We start from the raw sequence: 13,482 nt of genomic DNA on the forward strand, positions 1-13,482 counted from the left end.
GCCTGTGTTTAGAATCGGAATTGACTGGGTATTGTGTGAAATTCAGATCTTTCTTGGCTGCTAGGAGAATACCCCCGCCCCTTTTTTTCCATTGGGAAATGCCCGATACTCAGCTAGGTTAGCCGGATAATTCAACCCCTCCCCGGAACATCCCTGAAACACCTCTTTTTTTATCCGGCTAAATTCCCCTAACTATGTTTCCCTGCCTTAAGTCCACCCTGGTAGCCACCCACTGTAACACCGGCAATAGATCTGGTGTTGGTGGTCCTTTGGTGCTAAGGGGTGGTTGGCACAATCTAGCAGGCAAACCCACTATGCCCACCCCATCAGCTGGCAGATGCACCCTGTGGCGGGACTGGCTGGAGCTTCGGCTATACTAGCCGCCTTTCCCGCAGGTTCAGGTCTTAGGTGGGTCCTAGGGCGGTGGCAAGAATAAGAGTTCAGAGCCAGGCAAAGGTAGCAGACAAGAACAAGTAGGCAGGCTGGAGGTCGGGGCAAGCAACAGGCAAGAAAGGGTAAGGTCCAAAGCAACGGTCAGGTCCAGGAAGCAGTCATGAATGGTCAAAGTCCAGAGCAGAGGTTGGAATCCAGGAAGTCAGGCCAAGGGAGACAGGACCAGGCAGGAACAAGGCAAGGCAGGGACTCTGGAGCAAGGCAGGAGACAAGGGCAGGGTTGGAACGCAGGAATACTGGGACACAGAACAAGGTAGGAACAAGACAACATAGACTGATGAGCAAGGTACATCAAGAGACCAGTTGCTGAGGCGAGGAGCTGCCCCTGGGCCTGGGCTTACATAGGCCAGGAGGCTGACGTCATCTGGAGGTGCCGCTCTGGGTCTTCTTGCCACCTTGTGCATATTATGCACACACATGTGCGCAAACCTATAGGAGAGGTTAGGTTGTGGCAGCACGGTGGCGTGGGCGGCTGGATCCAGTGGAGTTCCTGCTGCAATGAGACCCGGCGGCATCAGCGGTAAGTGCCATGGCTCACGAAGCTACCTGTGGGCTGCAAATCCTAACACCCACTTTTTAGACTCCTAATTTTAGGATCCTAAATTTAGGAGACTAACTCCAAAAGTTAGGGGCCTAAACCCTTTTGAAAATTGTCTCCTAGGATCCTAAACTTAGGCCTGCTATTCATTTGCTTACCTTTTAGCCTCTATGTAAGGTGCCTAAATCTGAACATCAGTACTAAGCATTAACTTTGTCTTCCCACCCTAACTCCGCTCTTGTAGCTACCCATGTTTTAAGAATTCTAAAATTCAGGAACTTAGCCCTAGCACATTTTCACAAGGGTCAATACATGAGCCTATCTCCAAATGTTAGGAGCATAAACGTTTTAAAAATTGGCCCCTTAGTCTCCTAAGTTTGGCCAAAAGTAGGCACCAAATTTAGGGCCCTAACTTAGGGACTGAAATTTAGGTGCTCAGCTTTTTTTTTTAATATTGGCCTCTTAGAGCCCAACTTTCAAACCTATCCACAGTACAGCATTTGCGTGCGTATAGCAACACAGTTTTATAAACTGTGCAATGGGAGCTGCAGTTTATGAAATACTGCATATTTCTGTCAATGCAAAATACGTATGTTTTCTCTACCCATTTTATAACTATATGCATGTATAGTGTATGCATGAAATAATTGTGACACTCTGTGAATAAACACCTGAATTAAACTCAGAGGCAAGTACTTTATAAAGTGTACGGGAGTACTTGGAATCACCAGTTCGCTAATACCTCCACCGAGGAGTGGAGTTTGCTCTAGGCACACAGGCCATTCTTCCTTGGTGCCCCAAGTTGCTGACAACTGTCAGGTGGCAAAAAGGAATGGCCCAGCCTCTGAGATCCCAACTTGTGACAGCCGAAGAAGAGGCTTGAGGCCACCACAGATCCATTCTGCAGTGGCCGAAAAAGAGGCCCAGTGGGACAACCATGAACACCATTCCATGATGGCCCAAGAGGAGCCCAGCGGGGGTGAGAGGGAAGCCCCAAATGAAAACCTGTGTGTATGAGAGCATGTGTGTGTGTGTGTGTGTGTGTGTGTGTATGTGTGTGTGCGCGTGAGAGAGCATGAATATATATGAGATCAACAGAGTGTGTGTGAGAGCATGAGTATTTGAGATGGAGAGGGAGTGTGTGCATTTGTCTATGTGTGTGTGAGAGAAAGAGAGAGGGAGTGTGTATGAGAGAAAGAGAGGGAATGTGAGTGTGTGAAAGTGTGTCTTGTGTGAGAGCATGTGTGTCTGGTGAGAGATGACATGTGTCAGAACTTGTGTGTTAAAGAGAGGGAGTGTGTACATGAGAAAGTATATATGAGATTATATGTGTGTGTGTGAGAGAGCACGTGTGAGAGAGGGAATATGTGAAAGAAAGAGGGAGTGGGGCAGATTTTCAAAGGGGTACACGTGTAAGATATGCACGTACCCCCCGAAAGCCTGCCCCAAGTTCCTCCTGCGCACGCCGAGCTTATGTTGAATAGGCTCGGCGGCGCACGCAAGCCCCGGGACGCGCGTAAGTCCCGGGGCTTTTCTGGGGGGGCATGTCGGGGGCGTGTCGGGGTGCCGCGTCTTTCGGGGACAGGGTCGCGGGTGTGGTTCCACCCCAGGGGCATTTTGGGGGCGTAGCTGAGGCCTCCGAAACAGCTCTCAGGCTGGGGAATTGTGCGCGAGGCAGGAGTAACTTTTAAAACAAAGGTAGGGGGGTGTTTAGATAGGGCTGAGGGGTGGGTTAGGTAGGGGAAGGGAGGGGAAGGGAGGGGAAGGTCCTGGGGGGTGGAAGGAAAGTTCCCTCCGAGGCCGCTCCGATTTCAGAGCGGACTCGGAGGGAATGGAGGCAGGCTGCGCAGCTCGGCGCGCGCAGCCTGCCGATTTTGGGCAGCCTTGAGCGTGCCGACCCCCGGATTTTAAAGGATACGAGCTGCTACGCGCTTATCTATTAAAATCCGGCATACTTTTGTTTGCGCCTGGTGCATGAACAAAAGTACGCGCGGGCGTACTTTTATAAAATCTACCCCAGTATGTGTATGTGTAATTGGGAGTGTATGTGTATATGTGATTGGGAGTGTATGTATGAGCATGAGTGTGTAAGAGAGAGAGAAAGAGTATGTGTGTATATGTGTGTGAGAGAGGGAGTGTGTGTGAGAGCATGTTTGAGTGTGTGTGTATATGAGACCATGTATGTGTGTAAATGACAAAAAGGATAAATGTTATGTGCCCCCCTTCCAACCCCACTAATCTACAACAATTTCAGGGTGACTGGAAATCAAAAGTTGCCAGGTATGGAGATCCGGGGACTTTATTTATCTTATTTTATTTATTTAAGGTTTTTATATACCGGCATTCATGATACAATCACATCATGCCGGTTTACAGTTGAACAGGGGATGTAAGATACAATAAAACTGGAACTAGTGCAGATGAAAATGCAGTTACAAAGAACAAGGATGATCGAACTGGGAGAATAGAGAAATACAGTAGTAATTTAACATCATATAGAGTTAGACTTGTTTTTCTTTATTTGTTTCAATTAATGCATGTTATTAGATGTGTCTGCTCTTTTAAAATATTTTATTGATTTTTAGGAACTTTTAAAAATTTTTATGAGATTTTAATTATTGAATGTTATTGTTTTCATCAGCTATTTTGAAATATGTATTAGTACAGTTTTACTGTTATGATTGACGATCTATATTTCTTGATTTTATTGTTTGATGTTTTATGAGGAATGATGATATTTCTTTGTTTCCATTGCTGCATTGCATATAGAGTCTGGCTTGTTGTGGTTTTCAATTCAGTTTGTGTCTGCATGTTTCTATTTATATTTTATGGTGAGTGCTAAGAGGAAATGTTCTGGTTCTGCTCTGCACCCTTTGTTGGGGGAAGTTCAGTGAATGCAGGGTATTATAGAACTTGAGCTGCAGGGTTTATATAAGGATTCTGCCCTATCTTGTATAGACCCCAGACTTCACTCTGTTTTAGAAATTTTGATTGATGCTCTCGAATAATTTTAATGGTAGTTTTACTAGCTGGTTGAAACTGGCCAGGGATTTCTTTGTTGCTTAGAAGATCTTTTATCTAGAGATGTCATTGACATGCATGCCCAGCACCTTAAGAAAATAGTGTAAAATGTTTGTATCGGTGCCTCCTGCTTTATGAGTTGGGGTATCCTGTCTCTGCTTGGATAGAATTTGGTAAGAGGCGGCTATGAAGACAGCCATTGGATCCCTGCCAGGATCAAACATAGGAGGTAATTTTCAAAAGCATTTACACGTGTAAATGTAACTACTATTGTAGCAATTTTCAAAAACCATTTACTCGTGTAAAGTGCCCTTATTTGGGTAAATCCTATGGACAATTCAACGGCATTTATTGTAGCAATTTTCAAAAGCCCACTTACACGGGTAAAGTACGTTTCCATGTGTAAAACCCAGTTTTAAGCTTGTAAATGCTTTTTAAAATTAGGCCCTAACTGAGTGGTTTCCCTGTCACATGTTATACAGGATGACTTCCTGATGATGACTGCATGGGAATGTAGAACAGAAATCATTTGTATGATATCCAATTATGTGTTTTTATAGAATTTGATGGTGGGGGAAGCAGCTAAGTGTGACTGAGTTAATTATCAACATCTGAGGGGAAGGGAAGAGAAGGGCTTATTGGCCAGTTTCCCTGGATCTTTCATGTACCTAGCAATATCTTTGACTCCAGCAGTTCACCCAGTCTTTCTCCAGTTCACTTAGACCCTCTAGCATTTCACCCTAAATCCCCACTAATTCTTCCAGATCTCCCACCTAAAAATTGCTGGCAACAGACAAGTCTGATTTCACTTGCCCAAATGAATTAGCAAGTGTAAACCTGAATGAACAAGAACATTTCTTACAAAATATCAACTACCATGCATTCTTCTGAACCCCTTCCTAGAACGCCCCTAGATACAAAAAACATGCATATACTTTTGATGTTTCTAAAATAGCGTATAGGCGTGTATATGGTACTTATGCGCATATAGGCTATTTTTACATGTGGAACCCCTTTGAAAATTCACTTCTTTGTGCAGAAAATCAGTGATAAAATCCATCTTCATTTCTCACCTCCATAGCTGCCAGCCTTTTAAGCACCTAAATTTAAGTGACTAGTTGAAATAATCGGAGAAAATTCTTTTTCACTCACTGCACAATTAAGCTCTGGAATTTGTTGCCAGAGGATGTGGTTAGTGCAGTTAGTGTAGCTGGGTTTAAAAAGCGTTGGATAAGTTCTTCAAGGAGAAGTCCATTAACTGCTATTAATCAAGTTTACTTAGGGAATAGTCACTGCTATTAATTGCATCAGTAGCATGGGATCTTCTTAGTGTTTGGGTACTTGCCAGGTACTTGTAGCCTGGTTTGGCCACTGTTGGAAACAGGATGCTGGGCTTGATGGACTCTTGGTCTGACCCAGTATGGCAATTTCTTATGTTCTTATCAGTTGTCAAAGGGGAACATTTAGGTGCTTAACTCCCAAAATTAGGCACCTACACCCTTTGAAAATTGATCCCCTCCTGTTTTAGGCTTGTACGTATGAAAGAAAATTAAAGTTCTTGTTTTCATCTTTACAGGCAGAGAGTCCGGAGCTACTATCGGACTGGCATGTTTGCAAGAATGAAAAACTTTCTTCTGGACACTTGGTCTGCTTATTCTAAACCGGTTCCTGAAACCTCCAAAGAATGCCTTTCCTTGCTTCTGCTGTGTTCCTGCATAGCTCTCTCAACAGGCGGCCTCTTATACAACTGGATGTCTGCCTCCCTGCAGTATAAATTCCACCTAGCAGTCGAAATATCTACCAGTTTCAGCTTCTTGATTCTTGTCATCCTCCTTTTAATGCATCCTGTCCGTTGTATGGTGACCATCATTGTCCCTACATTAGGCACCAAACAAGGTCGCCGACTGCTCTTATCCACCTGCTTCATGATTATCACCTTCGTCATCGTCCCTAATATTATCAGCAACATTGAAACAATACTGCAGGTGTTAAAATGCATTTCTCTGACGTCCTCTGAAAGCCTTTTAAATTCGACAGTTCTTCTGAGAGAGGCATCTCATGACTTCGGTCGTGTTGTTACCAGCGTTGCTGATAAAATGGAAGAGCTTATTCTCCGCTCGAATGAGAGAAGATTGGAGTTTGTGGTTCATGTTGAAGATTCTGTGGTCAGGAATCAAATGCTCATGGCAACCAAAAAGATTAAGGATGATTTCTCAGCTGTGGAAGAGCTGGTTGAAAAAACGACTTTGATATCCAACAGAGTGATTGCAGGCCTGTTCATATTTTATCTTCTCTTTCAGTCAGTCTGGTACTTAAAAAACTACCTCACTGACCTAAGCTTTGACAATATTTATATCACAAATAATCTTGAACACTTGGCTTTGAAAAAGAATGCATCTCACATACTGACATCTTCATCAACAAAATTAATAAGATCCACAGGATTGAAGCTGTCTAGGCAAGAAGTGTTCACATGCTTGTTACACATCATGATCATATCTTTATTCTTGCTGCTGACGCTAATGATCATTGCAACAGACCACATTGTATTTCACCTTGCAATGGCAGTTGAAAACTGGGTTCATTATTTCCCCACAATTCCCATGACTCTTGATATATCTTATTCTGTAAGTACACGTAATAATGTATGTTGAGAACTGGTACACTTAAAAACAGCTCAGAATCTGATATTATAAACCTCACCCAGGTCACTTAGTCTAGATGATATGGATCTAGTTGTTAATTATAATTTATACCATAAATTATACCCACTACTTAAAACAAGCAAGGAGATGTTTACTCCATTAAGCAACACTGGTAAAATGTGAACGTAGGAATGCTGCTAATTTATGTTTATAGTTTACTAGGATAACTATTTACTTGCACAGAATCCAAAAGTTTTCTACAATATCATCCACACAGAGTAAAGTTGCTTCTCTGTAATGGGGGTTCTCTGTAGATAGCAGGGTAAAATTAGCCATACATTTGGGTGAAATTGTCCAATGGCACTAAGATGGAGAGCTCAGAGTAAACTAGAAAGGTTTCTGAGCATGAATGGGGAGTTCACTTGGTTCGAAAATTTAGCTTCAACTCCAGGGGAAGTGGGAGGGATTGTGTGGCTAATTTATCCTTTTGTTACAGCTAAGCAACTTCGCTTTCTCTGTCAACAAGCAAGAGGAATCAGCCACACAAGTTGGGAATCCCATCCAGAGGGTTGCGATGAAAAACAAATGAGAAAGATGACAGTTTGCAGGGGATATTTATGGGAGTAGACATACTGCTCCTGTAAATATTGGATTAGACTATCCCTGAGCAATCAGTAAAAGTAGTGGCTTGGTGGGAGAGTTGAAGCCATTATGCAAAGAGATTCTTTAAAATTGTTTGGCCGAAGGCACTGTCCTTTCTGAATGCGTTATCCAGAGCAGGGGGATGACGCATTGGAGACAAGTGCCTGCAACTCACTCTCCTTGTTGAAGTCATCGCAACTAAAAATATTACTTTTTAAGAAAGTTATTTTAAAGATGAAGGGGCCAATATTAAAAAAAAAAAAGCTGAGCTCCTAAGTGTTATGACCGCCGGCCGCGGCAGTCCGCAACCGGGGCCGACTGTCTGGCTGCCGGCCGCGGCAGTCCGCGGCCGGGACCTAACACTTACCCGCAGCATCGAGTCTCTGCGGAGGCTCCTGCAGGGGCAGGGAGCCTCCGAGGGCGTTCTCCGCGTGGCCTGGGCCGCTGCTTGGCCAGCCGCGGGACTCCGAGTCATGCGGTGACTCCGCCCCCTTCTCAGCTGCAATAGGGCCGTGCACGCGGCTGAAGACTGGATTTAAAGGGGCCACGACAGGAAGTGTCGTGGCTCCCTTCTGAAGCACTTCCTCCGGGGTTTGGTATTTAAAGGCAAGGTCTGCTCCTCAGACCTTGCCTTGGCATTGAGGTCTTCGCTTGGTTCCTGTGTTCCTGGTATTCGGCTTCTTCGTCTTGCTCCTGCTCTGCCTTCCTTACTGGATTGATTCTTCTGGACCCCAACCTCTGGACTGGCTTTGGACTGCTCTCTGGACACCGATGCTTGGACTGGCTTTGGACCGCTCTCTGGACACTGACCCTTGGGCTGGCTTTGGACCACTCTCTGGACTCCGACCCCTGGACTGGCTGCGGACCGCTCTTTGGACTCTGACTCCTGGAGCGGCTTGTGGATCTTCTCCTACTTCGCTACAGAGACTACCTACGACCTGCTGGAGGCACCAGCCATCTGGAACCCACGACCTGCAGGAGGCGCCTGCATCCAGACCATCTTCAGTCTTCAGGGAGTCGCCTAAGTCCCAGCGGCCGTGTCCCTATGGGCTCCTCCTGGGGGGATCACGTGCTTCCAGGGTGAAGTCCACTCTACATCTTCAACAGGCCTCGCCATCTGACGGTAGAGACCGACGAGGGTCTTTCTCCTTCGCGGCAGTGCAGACTCTACCTCAGAACAAGGGTCCACGCTCCAGTTCCTAACACTAAGTTTAGGATCCTAAATTAGGAACCTATTTTCAGCCTAAGGAGCCTACCTTTTCAACTGAAAATTCACATAAATTTAGGGTTCCTAAAAGTTAGGCTCATAAATTTAGGGCTGCTATAAATGTGCTTAGATTTAGGCTCCTAAATTAGGTTCCTAGTTCTGAAAATCAGTGCTAAGCTCTTAAATCTGTTTTTCTTCCCTAATTCCATCTCCGTAGCAAACCGCATTTTAGGATTCTAAATGTAGAGTGCAAGCAAGCCAAGGTGCGCTTTCCATTCTTTGGAGGAGACGTCCATAGTATCGCATGGTGGGGAATGGAAAGCGATGGTGACAGGAGCCTGAGCAGCTCGAGTCCATTGAAACTTTAGTTCTCGCTGTGCTCTGCCCAAGCGACGATGGGGAAATGGAGTAACCTGGACTGTTGAGGCCACATGACCTAACATTCTCACTTGCAGAAACGATGTTCACCATTGATACAAGCTGGGCTACATTCGTAAGTTCTTGCCCTCTGTTCTGAGGTGAGAAAGCCATGCTTTCACTGTGCCCAATATAGCTCCCATGAATGACAAAATATGCAAATGCTCAAGATTCAACTTTTGATAGTTGATAAGCAGGGACTTTCGTTTTCATTTTTTTTATTTTATTTTCCTGGGAATTTATCAGTGTTTGTTATAAAAAGATAAAAAAATGGGAGAAATCAGTTGAAAAAAGATTTGTCATTTTTCCAAGTAATTCTCATTTTGGCTCTTGTTGTAATAAACACTGATAAATTCCGGAAAAATAATATAAAAACTGAAAATGAAAGTCTCTATTGCTAACAAACCCTTGAGTTTACAAAACCTGAATGGTAGCAAGCCTGGTCTGGATCACAGCTAGGTGTGATGCTCCCTTTATCAGCCAGTCATCCAAGTAGGGAAATACATGAAACCCCTGTTTGCACATATGTGCTGCTGCTGCTGCTACCGCTAGGAAATTTGTCAAGACCCTTGGGGCTGCTGAGACACTAAATAGAAGCACCCTGTACTGTTAGTAGTTGTACGCCAAAGTGGGCATGACCCTGTGATTTTGGTGAATCATGCACATACATGCATTCATTAAGTCCAATGAGCACAGCCAATCTGCTGTACGGGAGTAATGAAATAAACATATAATATGACAGCAGATAAAGACTATACAGCAAATCCACATCTCCTGTTCAGGTTTAGAGTCCCTTCCTCTCCCTAAGAGATCCTCTGTGCTTGTCCTGTGCTTGCTGGAATTCTGATACTGGCCTTGTCTCCACCACCTCTGTAAAGAAATATTTCTTTCACCCTCATCCCATGGCCTCTTGCTCTAAAGACTTCTTTCCATTGACATAGACACCTCCTGTACATTAATTCCTTGGAGATATTTAAATGTCTCTACCAGATCTTCCCTTTCCCTTCTTTCTTCTACATGTTTAAGTCTGTCCCCATCTGCTTTATTATGAAGACCCCTTACCATTTTAGCAGCTCTCTCAGGATCAACTCGGTTTGGCTTATATCTTTTGGAAGGTGCAGTCTCCAGAACTGTGCACAGTATGCCAAATGAGGTCTCATCAAAAACTTATACAGACTTATCACCTCCCCTCTCTTGTTGGCTATTCCATTCCCTATGCACCCAAACCTCCTTATGGCTCTTGCCATTACCTTATCAGTTTGGCTATCTTAAGATGATCAGATGCAATAAACCTCAGATCCCACCCTTGTTTTGTGCACAGAACTTCAACCCCAACACTGTACTGCTCCTAGAGATGTGAATCGTGTGCCCGATCGTTTTAACGATCAGGTTCGGATGGTGGGAGAAAAAAATCGGATCGTTAGAGATGTGAATTGGAATCGGTTCCGATTCCAATTCACATTGTTAATTTTTTAGTGAGGCCTGAGCAGATAAAAAAAAACCCCACCCCGACCCTTTACAAATGACCCCTTTGCTCTCCCACCCTCCCGAACCCCCCCCAAAATGTTAAATTACCTGGTGGTCCAGTGGGGGGGGTCCCGGCGTGATCTCCCGCTCTCGGGCCATCGGCGCCATTTTGACTACCACTGATAAAAATGGCGCCGATGGCCCGATAAAAAAAAACCCACCCCGACCCTTTACAAATTACCCCTTTGCTTCTCCCACCCTCCTGACCCCCAAAAACCTTTTACATGTACCTGGTGGTCTAGCGGGGGGTCCGGGAGCCATCCCTTCAATCACACCCTCGGTGCCGGTGCCGGTGCTGGAGGTTTCAAAATGGCGCCGATCGCCTTTGCCCTCACTATGGGGCTCGAAAAAAGGGTGGGGTGTGGTTGGGGAGGAGTGGCCTGGGGGTGGGGGCGTGGCCAGAGGCTCCAGGCACAGCGGCCATTTGCCGCTGTGCCCGGGATCGTGGACTGTCTGTCGGCCGACGCGCACAACCTATGCCTGCCCAGAGGCATGTGCAACTTATAAAATAAAGGTAGGGGGGGATTTAGGTAGGGCTGGGGGTGGGTTAGATAGGGAAAGGGAGGGGAAGTTGGGGGGGGCCCGAAGGAAAGTTCCCTCCAAGGCCGCTCCAATTTCGGAGCGGCCTCGGAGGGAACAGGGAAAGCCATCGGGGCTCCCCTAGGGCTCAGCACGTGCAAGGAACAATAGTTGCACCCACTTGCACGCACCGACCCCGGATTTTATAACATGCGCGTGGCTGCGTGTACATGTTATAAAATCGGGCGTAGATTTGTGTGTGCCGGGTTGCGCACACAAATCTACGCCCGCGCGTAGCTATTAAAATCCGGCCCTCAGAGAATAACTTTAAAACAAGCATGTGCTCACCCATATATGAAGCTATATGTATGCACGTGCACATGTACATCTATTTTATATCATGTGTGTACATATAAAATACGATTAAATCTACCCAACATGTTTGCATATCTACAAAATACACAGTATTTTCAATATAGCTGGAAAGGATAAGTAGCATTTTAGTACTTATTCAGCTATCTTAGGGCTGGATTCATCATTCTTCTCAGAATGATGAATCCCATGAAAAAGGCGGTGGGGGGGCGAAGGTGGGCAGGCCTGCGAAAGATTGCAGCTGTTTACACTGCGGCGGTGTAATTTTGCCAGCCGTGGTGCCGTGGCCGACTCCTCCCCGCCCCGCCCCTACTCCTCCTCTCCCCACCCTGACTCCTCCCCTCCCCATCCTGACTCCTCCCCTCCAGCCTATTTGGATCGTATCGCACGCAAAAAGGCTCTTTTCACGTGTGCTAAGGGTTTATCACTTCTGTTAGGGCCTTATTGCATGTAATAAGGCCCTAACGCACATGATAAACGTTTAGAAAATAACCCCCTTAGTTAGGCAGATATGTAGTAGTTCTTAAGCCTTATCCAGCTAAGTGGCAGCAAAGCTGCTACTTACCCATAAGTCAAAATTTATACACGCATATTTGTGCTCCTAATTTTAACCATTTACACGAGAAAATGTAACTTGTGTATTTTCCTTAGCACTTGTCGCATGTAAATCATCAAATTTTGTAACATGCACTTGAGAGGGAAATTACCAGTTTTACCAATTAGTCCACAGGTTTGCCCAGTCTATCTCTGGGTCATCAAAATCCCCCTGGTTCTTCAGCCTGAACTTCCCCAAGTTTACTCAGACCCCCTCATCCAGTCAGTATTTGGCTATAAAGATTTTATTTCTCACTTATACCTTTGCAGGTTATAAAATAGCAATTTATATGCATAAATGTTGTCCCGGCCCCAGAATGCCCCTGGACCACCTCTAGTCCGTCCCTTTTTTATACGAGCAAATGTATTTGTGTGCTATTACTTGCGCATGAGGTTTGAGGTTTATAAAATAGCACTTATGCGAATGTGTTGTTTCTAATCTATAAGCACGCAACTCTCTGAAAATTTACCTTTCAGAGTATAAGGGCATGGTACCATCTAAATTGCAGTGATATGAGTCAATAACTTCACTGAGGTCTGAAGGGACAGGGATGCTATGTTACCTGCTTACTGCAATTAACACCTAAAAAGACTCTCCCTTTCAGCACCTTTGATGTAGAATGCTCTCTGGGTCGAATTCAGAATGGAGGGTGATTTAAAACATTTTAGAAGGTGCCTGAAAACTATCATTTCAGGACGCTTTTGTGTAATCTGTGGCTTTTATGTTGTGTATAGGATTGTTTAACTTTCTGCTGTATTTTAATTATGCATGTTAATTGTGACTCGCTCTGACCAGTTTTATGGGAGGAAGTGGGATATAAGTTTCTATAAATAAATGATAAATATATTTGTTCTCATTGCAGGCCAGGATATCCTTTGTGGCAACCAAACTAATACCTATTTTCAAAGTTCCTGAAGTCAATGCAATTTCATTTGATAAGAGTTACCAAAGAGATGTGACATATATTTCTGCAGACTGCATCGTCAAATCAAATCCTCCAAACAACTTTGTGGCAGTCACTGTTGGATTCATGTACTGTACTGTGTATGCCATGATTTTTTTGGAAACCTATGCTCACCGACTATGCAGAAAAATCTCAGCTTCTTTTTTTAAGAATCAAGAAGAACAGCGGGTTCTGTATCTTTATAACAAAATACTGCGAAAGCACCAAAAGAAGCAGGTGGCATTCGGGTACTGTCAAGAAGAATGTAACATGTCAGAATAATTTCTCCTAAAAGAATGAGTATCTGAACTAGCAAATCTACTGGGCAATATACTATGCACTGTAATTTCTCCTTGAATCAGAATATGTTCAAAATAAGAGAATATTAAGGATCCTGTTTGCTAGGGTCTTGAGTCAAACTAATTGTGAGAAAGTTATCCTGTCGTGTTTGGGAACTTTAGTCACCGGAAAAGCCCAAATTGGTCAGTCATTTGGACTTTTCTAGTGAATAAAACCCCCAGCATAGGAACTCATAGATAAATCATGTGCCTAAGAGTTTAGCAGCCAAAGATTTGTTTTATGAGAGCAGTGAACACTGTTCAG

General features: G+C 44.6%; 1 protein-coding gene across 1 annotated transcript; it reads left to right on the forward strand.

Annotated features, from left to right (window-relative positions):
* Nucleotides 1-5,617: 5,617 nt before the first annotated feature.
* Nucleotides 5,618-13,161, forward strand: OCSTAMP (osteoclast stimulatory transmembrane protein). Its single transcript, XM_029611989.1, has 2 exons — nucleotides 5,618-6,639; nucleotides 12,799-13,161. Exons 1-2 carry the CDS (start codon nucleotides 5,620-5,622, stop codon nucleotides 13,159-13,161), a joined length of 1,383 nt encoding a protein of 460 aa, XP_029467849.1. The 5' UTR covers nucleotides 5,618-5,619.
* The last annotated feature ends 321 nt before the right edge of the window (nucleotides 13,162-13,482 follow it).

Source organism: Rhinatrema bivittatum, chromosome 8 (assembly GCF_901001135.1).
Source record: "Rhinatrema bivittatum chromosome 8, aRhiBiv1.1, whole genome shotgun sequence".
In the NCBI taxonomy this organism is placed as follows: domain Eukaryota; kingdom Metazoa; phylum Chordata; class Amphibia; order Gymnophiona; family Rhinatrematidae; genus Rhinatrema; species Rhinatrema bivittatum.

Excerpts from the sequence above, each read along its gene's own strand:
- OCSTAMP (XM_029611989.1), top strand. The coding sequence starts at position 5,620 with ATGTTTGCAAGAATGAAAAACTTTCTTCTGGACACTTGGTCTGCTTAT. Across the intron at positions 6,640-12,798 it reads CTCTTGATATATCTTATTCT|GCCAGGATATCCTTTGTGGC; the intron begins GTAAGTACACGT and ends TTCTCATTGCAG.